Source organism: Pristiophorus japonicus, chromosome 15 (assembly GCF_044704955.1).
Source record: "Pristiophorus japonicus isolate sPriJap1 chromosome 15, sPriJap1.hap1, whole genome shotgun sequence".
Classification (NCBI taxonomy): domain Eukaryota; kingdom Metazoa; phylum Chordata; class Chondrichthyes; family Pristiophoridae; genus Pristiophorus; species Pristiophorus japonicus.
The window spans coordinates 158,366,389-158,374,581 of NC_091991.1; the positions used below are offsets into that span (position 1 = coordinate 158,366,389).

Here is an 8,193-nt window from a genome sequence, read left to right on the forward strand (position 1 = left end):
TCGTGCATCTCAGGTAAAGCGCACTTCTTGATGGGGGGGCGGGGCAGTGGTGGTGGGGGGGGGGGGCGGGGCAGGCGGTAATGTGGAAGGCTCGGCTTGGGCCTCTTCAGAGGCTGGTCTGGTGATTAGAGTGGAAGTGGCAGTTGATTCCGTCAATGGCCGCGGGGTCTGGGCGGGTTCTCTTATTCCAGCAGCTGCCTGCAACATTCCCTCCCTCACGTTCACCGATAGTCTCCACATGTGCCTGGACAGTGTTCCCATTTCTCGTGAGAGTGTTGTTACTTCTCTTGACTGTCCCACTGCCTCATTACCCACCCTACTGATGGTGTCCAGGAGTGATCGCTTAACGTCAAGCTCTCCACACTCATTGCCATCATCTGAACTACATCTGTTAGATCCTGCACCCCAGGACAGCACTCCTTCCCCTCCTCACCCTGGGTGTGGCTCGCTGCATCCCACTGGGACCCACAGACTCAGACGATGGGGCCCTGGGTGTGCCTCGCTGCACCACTGGGACCCGCAGCCTCGGACTGTGTGAAACACTCGTACCACTCAGGAAACGGTCTGGCACCTCAATGGGCGGCACCTGCACCTCCTCCAGAGTGAGTACAACCGTGAGGTCTTCATCCTCCCCCTCACCCTTCCCCCCCATGCTCTTGGTCTGGAAGGTGAGATTGGAAGATGTTGTCCTCTTCGGGCTCGTCCATGTCTGAATCATCTTCTGCATTGGCTCATCAGGGTTGACCTCAAGTTCTACAAAATATAACAGAACAGACAAATGGTTAGCAGCAGAGGAGGGGGCAGGGTGGGTGGCATATGTAGGCTAACACAGCGCAGGCAGCAGGCTCATTTGAAGGACCACGATAAATGACAGCACATTACATCAACCGAAGCATAGCTGACGGAGACATCCCCAGGAACCGAAGCATGGCTAGCCTGCGCAGTACTTAACATTTAGCAAAGCCAGACTGTGGAATTTGCAGGACTCCCTTGAGTGTGGCTCCAACTTGTGCAGTGATGGTTGCTTTTCTCCAGGCAGGACCCATCAAAGCAGTGACCCTGTCTTCCAAGTATGTCAGTGGATGCAGATTTGCCGGGCCTCCTCCTGTTCAAGTTCTCTCTCTTTTGTTGTGTGCCACCTTCCTCTGCAAAGATGAAAGTATTTTGGAGAGGGTGTCTTTCTGCTGGGTGGGACATACAGATGATGACATTTACAATTGCAATTCCAGTAAATAAATGAAAATATTACTTAAACTAACTACTTGACCAAGGTCCTGCCACTTTTTTTTGCACTGGCCTCCAGACCTCGGGGTGGTCACCATTGCACAGTAATCATCTGCAAGTTGGTTCCAGCGTTTCTTCATTTCTTTCGGTGAAACTTTTATGTGACCTCTGCTGGTGTCCAGCTCCTGCCATCTGGCCTCAATTACAGTAACCAGTGCCTCCACTTCCTCCTGTGAGAAATTCTTGGTCCTTGAGCCACGTTGCATATTGCAGCTTCGATTTTTCCACTGAGAATTAAATTTCTCACACAGCACTGAAATTCTCTCACACAACTGGCTCTTTAAAAATGTCTGAATGCAGACCGTGAGGTGTACTGGGCATGCACACCCATAGCAAGTCACGTAAAAAACGTCATTTTTTTCCCCCCGCGCATGTGCAGGAGGTGGGGCATCCGTTTTTCAGCGCAGACATTATGCTCCACCCACCAAAGCTAACGGACAGGCTGCGTGCCGCCAGTTTCAAAAATTAGAATGGGGAAATTTAGGGGTTTTTTTGAGTAGTCAGAGCCAAAAAAAACGGGCATAACTCTTGAAATATGCCAAAAAACGGCATTGGGGAAAATTGAGCCCATAGTGTTGTGTTTTATTATCTCATTATCTTGATTTAATAAAGAGTATTAACCAGACCTTTGAATGTTTCTTAGTCCTCAAACCTGTATTAGAGATAAAGGATATATGACAATATCCTATAATACCTCCACATAAGGGCAATAGAGATATGTGACAATATTTTATATAAACCCAAAACACCTTTGTTTTGTTCGCAATTAGAAAAAGTAAATGCTAATCACATACACCTGTGACACAGATTTTAATTTCTAACACCCATGAGACAAGCGAGAGAAAGACACATTCATTTTTTTCCTCATTCTAATTTGATTTCTGTTTTTATTAAAGTAAGTTGAATTTTGAAAGCAAAAAGAAGCTTCTTTGAGGAAACAGATTGGAAAGGAGGGTATGACAGTTAAGGGAGGAGGAACACTGGTTGAGGGTAAAGGGGCTTAAGCCTCCTGCACCTGCCCTTGGGAGAAGTGAATGGGAGTAAAAGGAGAAGTAAGAGTGAGGCGAATGATCGATGCTTTCTATATCAACAACAACTTGTATTTATATAACGCCTTTAATCACAGAAGCATTATAAAACAAAATTTGTCACCGAGCCACATTAGGAGATATTGGGGCAGGTGACCAAAAGCTTGATATAACAAGGTTTAGTTGTATTTTTACAAGTGAACATGAATATATAAACCAATCCTCGCAGATCTTATTTTATGATGAATATTTTAGTTATTAATGTATGCCTGCAAATTTTCATAATGTGACATTTGTGCTTTTCGGCCATGTTTTTAGGTAGATCCTGTTCCATTCTATGACATGTGCCTGAATGACATGTGTGAATCCTTGGATCTTCAGCCTGGCTGTAACCTCGCAGCTGCCTTTGTCCACTTGTGCAACAGGAATTTTGTCCCTCTGGAAATTCCATCACAGTGTGGTAAACTTGGCCAATTTTCATCCGATCAGTTGATAAAATGATAACGTCGAATCCCAGAAAACACTGTAATAACTGGGCCTTATTTTTGTTTATTTGAAAACTGACAAGCTGAGTAATAGCACTGCTATGTGTATAACAGCTTTGTACTTCACGGCTGTGACACCCAAGTTCACCTTACCAGTCTTTAAAGGAATCTTGCCCGTTATTGCCTGAATCCCAGGTACAGCATCTCACAGATTCTTACAAGGGGGGAATGAGTACATCAATAGACAGCTTGGCTTGCATCCAGCAGGGTAGTGATTGAGAGAAATAAGTAAATGCCTCTGTTCTCTTTGTCCATACCTGTCTCCTAAATACATAACACTTGATTCCTGGTAGCTAGTAATATACTCCAAACATCAAAAGCTAAATAATAAGGGATATATTTTCCTACTTGCACTGATTTTAGTGATAAAACTGATGGTTATGTTTCAAGGATAATCATAAAATTTTACAGCACAGAAGGAGGCCATTCGGCCCATCGTGTATGTGGCGGCTCTGTGAAAGAGCTCTCCAATTAGCCTTAGTCCACTGCACTTTCCCCATACCCCTGCACTTTTCTCCCTTTCAAGTATTCCCCTATGAAAGTTATTGTTGAACCTGCTTCCACTATCCTTTCAGGCAGTGCATTCCAGATCATCATAATTTGCTGCGTAAAAAAAATTCTCCTCATCTCACCTCTGGCTCTTTTGCCAATTACCTTCAACCTGTGTCCCCTGGTTATTGATCCTTCTGCCACAAGAAGCAATTTCTCCTTATTTACTCTAACAAAACCCTTTTTGATTTTGAACGCCACTGTCAAACCTTCCCTTAGCCTTCTCTGCTCCAAGGAGAACAATCGCAGATTCTTTGAGTCTTTCCATGTAACTGAAGTTCCTCATCCCTGGTACCATTCTAGTAAACTCCTCTGCACCCTCTCCAAGATCCTGGAGTTGGCAGGTTGGGAAGGTTGAGTTGGGTGATGCACCAGTCACAATGCAAGACAAGTGTCCGAAGGAGAGCTCAGAGTACTGAGACTTCCTGTGGGGCAGAAGAGGGAACATTAGCAAACAACGATACCTTTGTTACTCCATTACTTCTGTTATGACAATGGCTGATTGGAACAAAGACATTTAACAGAAAGAAGGAACTATTAATGTGACGCACAATCTAAGGCTTGCAGTTTCCTAGTTCATGACAAGAAGAGTCATCATATAAACACTCTGTCAAAACTGCTTTAGTTTGGTGAAATAATCATTTCAGACATTTTAAAGGGTTATTTTAATTTGTGTGATAGTTGCAACAAGTATTTCAGTGCAGCAATCAGCCGTGTAATTTGGGGCCCAAGTTTCGGCCCGCACCTAGAACGGCGCAGCCCTGACCTGGACGACCATTTTTCGCGCCACAAAGTGCGCCTAAAAAAATCTTACCTATTCTCCGGCTCCCTGCAGGTCCTCTGGAGCTGGGCGCGGCGCAGCACGAGCTGTGGGGGGCGGAGCCAGGTCCCTGCGCTGAAAACAGTGCCGGGACCTCTGCACATGCGCGCTACAGTGGGCGCGCATGTGCAGTAGCTCCAGGCGCCCAAAACTGTGGGAGAGGCCCGAAGCACACAGCTCCTAGCCCTGGCCGAATGGGCTCACTGGAGCTGTGTGGATAAGGCTGCACCTCCCACGCCCAGCTCCTGCTTCCTCCCGACCCGACTCGACTCCCGCTCTGCCCACCCCCCGGACCGGACCCGAATCCCCCCCGGACTGGACCCGACTGCCCCCCCACCCCGTCCCGACCGGACCTCTGCTCACCCCACCGACCCGCGCTCCCAACCGCCCCCCCCCCGGACACCGGACCCGACGCCACCTACCTGTAAATCCGGTGCTAAAAATAGGCCCAGCCCGAAGTCTTGGGCCCGGCCCGTTCAGCCTCCCTCTCCTTTCTCTCCTTTCTCCCTCCCTTCTCTCCCTCCTCTACCTCCCTCCCTTCTCTCCCTCCCTCCTCTCCCTTCTCTCCCTCCCTTCTCTCCCTTACTTCTCTCCCTCCCTCCTCTCCCTTCTCTCCCTCCCTCCCTTCTCTCCCCTCTCCCCCCTCCCTTCTCTCCCCTCTCCCCACCCCCCTCCCTTCTCTCCCCTCTCCCCCTCCCCTCCCCTCCCCTCCTCCCCTCTCCCCCCTCCCCACTCCCCTCTCTCCCCTCCCCTCCCTCACCTCTCCTCCCCCCTCCCCACTCCCCTCTCTCCCCTCCCCTCTTCTCCCCCTCTTCCCCCCCCTCTCCCCCTCCCCCCTCCCCCCTCCCCTCCCTTCTCACTGCCCCCCCCTCTCTCTCTCTCTCTCTCTCTCTCTCTCTCTCCCTCCTCCCCCTCCCCCTCCATCCCCTCCCCTCGCTGTCAGAAACACAGACACTGACAGACAGAGAGTGAGAGTCAACACACACAGACAGACAGAGAGATAGAGACACTGACAGAGACACACTGTGTGGGAGGGGTGGGGGGCTGTCCCAGCATGCTGTTGGAGGACTCCCGGAGCTGCAGTCGATAAGTAGAAAATGTTTTATTCATTGATTTTTTTTGTAAAATGTTTTTAATTAATTTTTTTTGATTGATTTATTGATATATTTATCATTTATTATTGATGATGGCTCTTTATTTGTAAAACTGAAGTGTTTAATGTTTGTAAACTTCCCTTTAAACCCCCCCCCCCCATTCCCTACGCCTGATTTGTAACCTACGCCTGATTTTCTAAGTGTAGACAAGGTTTTTCTGAGCGTACAAAAATGTACACTTACTCCATTCTAAGTTAGTTTGGAGTATGTTTTCACTGCCTAAACTTTCAAAACGGCCGTAAGTGGCCGGACATGCCCCCTTTTGGAAAAAAAAAATCTGTTCCAAACTGAAACTGTTCTAACTGACTAGAACTGGAGCAAACTAATTCCGAGAATTGCAATTTCTAAGATACTCCATTCTAAACCAGTTGCTCCAAAAAAAAACGAGCCACTCAGGCCAAAACTTGGCCCCTTGAGGACTCTCAAGTTATCAGTATCCACCAAAGGGATTCTACCCATTATGGCAGACAAGGCGTATTCTGCATTCAATTATTTTTTTTCCTCTTACAGTGGCTGGCAAGGAGCGTGACAAAATGCAAAATGATGATGTGGTCAATAAGGAGCAATTGCTGACTTTAAAACCAGCAGATGTCCTCTTCATTATTGAAGAAAGAGACTGTAATAAGCCGATTGTTGCAAAACTCCCTTCACTTATTAATTCGTTGGTTGAAACCTTCAAGCAAAAAGGTAAGGTTCCCCTTCTGTTTTGATTTAGTAAGCACATAATTGCCTTGCTCGTTGAAAGTAAGAACTAGGAAGGGAGATGGGAGGAGAGTGGCAAGGCACCGAGACCAGTACAGGGGAATAGTGAATGAGAGTAGGGCTCTGAAACTCTGACGTTGTCATTGTGCCGCCTACCATCACATCCTGGTCATGACTTTGTGGAATTAGGATATTTGAATATAAAAAGACAAACTGGGCTGGATTTCCTGGTCCTGTGCGCTCCGGGTTTTGCCCCGGAGCGGAGTGAAAGGCGGTGGTGAGGCCTCCAGCGCTCCGCCGGGATCCTCCGGTCGGGTTTTGCAGCGGCGCGGAGCAGCACCACCCGGAAGAGCTGCACCCGGTGTGCAGCGCCTCTGGTTGTGACACTGGCAGGAGTTTAGAGTCTTGCCTGACCCGTCCACCCGGAAAGTACGCCCGGCATAACCGCCTGACAAACCAGAGCGGTCGAACGATCCCCGCGGTGGAACGGAAGGTAATGGACTCCAAAAGTAAGTGCAAGCGTTTTCATTTTTTGTGCGATTTGTGTTGCGGTGACATGGGCAGTGTTTTAGGAATGGTTTTGTGGGGTTTTTGTTAGGTTTCTTCTCTCCAGCCTTGCCCCCTCTCCCGCCAGACCTCTCTCGGAGTGCTGCCTGGCTGGCTGTTTAGCTCGGGAGTTTCCCCTCCTTGCGCCAAGAGAGGTGTACAGCGTATTGCTTAGCGCTGCGCCCCCTGATCAGGGCCCAGGCGCCCAAATTTAAATACTAAAGCGCAAACTATTCCCGGCCGCTAACTTTCCCGTCCCGTCGCCATTATCACCCGAAAACAGAAAAACTTACAATCCAGCCCGCAGGCTATCTAAAGCCAGCCTGCAACGATTCAGATAGTTGGTGGTCTTTCCGTTTAGTGTAGCATTATCCTGCATGCTTCTTTAATTTCCTCCTCTTCCTGCTCCTGCTGTGTCTCCAGTATAAGGACGTATATAGAAATGCCCATCGTGAACTTTGTGGTAAAGTCACCATGATGGAAGGATGGAAAGAAAAAGATTTCCCTGCCTGAAACTGCTGAGGCTGCTTGCAGATTCTTTTTTAGCAGTGCTTCTGAGAAAAGATCTTTTAAATTCAATGTTGATAATCCGGACAATGACAGTAGAGCCTGTGAACTCAACCATTTCCTGTCATGCACCTAACCTACAGGTTTAAGCCAGATCCAATTGTGGTGTAAATGGCGGAATTTCTGGGCCAATAGTTTTGGCCCTCATTATCCTGTCACTTGCATACATGCACCACTTTGGCAGGAGACTGGGAGAGTCAGCGCCAATATTATAACTCCTAATAAACATTTATCTTGGTGTTTGTTATAGTGATTAAGCTATAAGTTTTGTTACTGTTTTAATTGATAAGGACAACTCTAGCAATAATGCTGCTACGGCGAACTTTACAACCCACAGCTGATGAGAATGTTTTCCATATGAATATCTATGATTTTCTTTTCTTTTCCAGGAGTCACAGATGTAAAATTTGGTTTTGTTGGCTTTGGTGATGATGGAGTTCACGAGCAACATCTCCTCGCTGTGAAGAGTGATAACTCAACCTCCTCACCATGGCACTTGGAAAAGGAACTGAGGTAAGGCTGTAAAATTAGTCACATCAGTGCTACTGGAGCCCTTTCAAGAACATAACTACTGCTGAAGAGAACACCTTTAGAAATTCAAATATAATGGTGCTCTGTTATAAGAGTATCCTATTTTCCCAGGGAAAAAATTATCCATTGGGATGTCCTTGTAAGAAAATAAGAACATGAAATAGGAGTAGGCCATTTGGCCCTTCGATTCTCCTTCACTATTCAATAAGATCATGGCTGATCTTCTATCTCAACTCCACGTTCCCATACTATTCCCATATCCTTTGGTTCCCTTAGTATCCATCGATCTCTGTCTTGAATATATTCAACGACTGAGCATCTACAGCCTCTGGGGTAGAGAATTCCAAAGATTCACAGCCCTTTGAGTGAAGAAATTTCTCCTCATCTCAGTCCTAAATGGTTGACCCCTTATTCTGAGACGTGGACCCCTAGTCCTAGACTCCCTAGCCAGGGGAAACATCTTCCCA

At 47.4% G+C, this 8,193-nt stretch overlaps 1 protein-coding gene across 1 annotated transcript in view; it reads left to right on the forward strand.

Moving 5' to 3' along the window:
* Window positions 1-7,459, forward strand: part of LOC139281624 (uncharacterized) — a 106,928-nt gene extending 99,469 nt beyond the window's left edge. Inside the window, exons 29-31 of the mRNA XM_070901769.1 lie at window positions 2,631-2,772; window positions 5,891-6,067; window positions 7,446-7,459. Coding sequence (XP_070757870.1) covers window positions 2,631-2,772; window positions 5,891-6,067; window positions 7,446-7,459 — 333 coding nt within the window. The remainder of the gene's footprint in view (window positions 1-2,630; window positions 2,773-5,890; window positions 6,068-7,445) is intronic.
* Window positions 7,460-8,193: the final 734 nt, after the last annotated feature.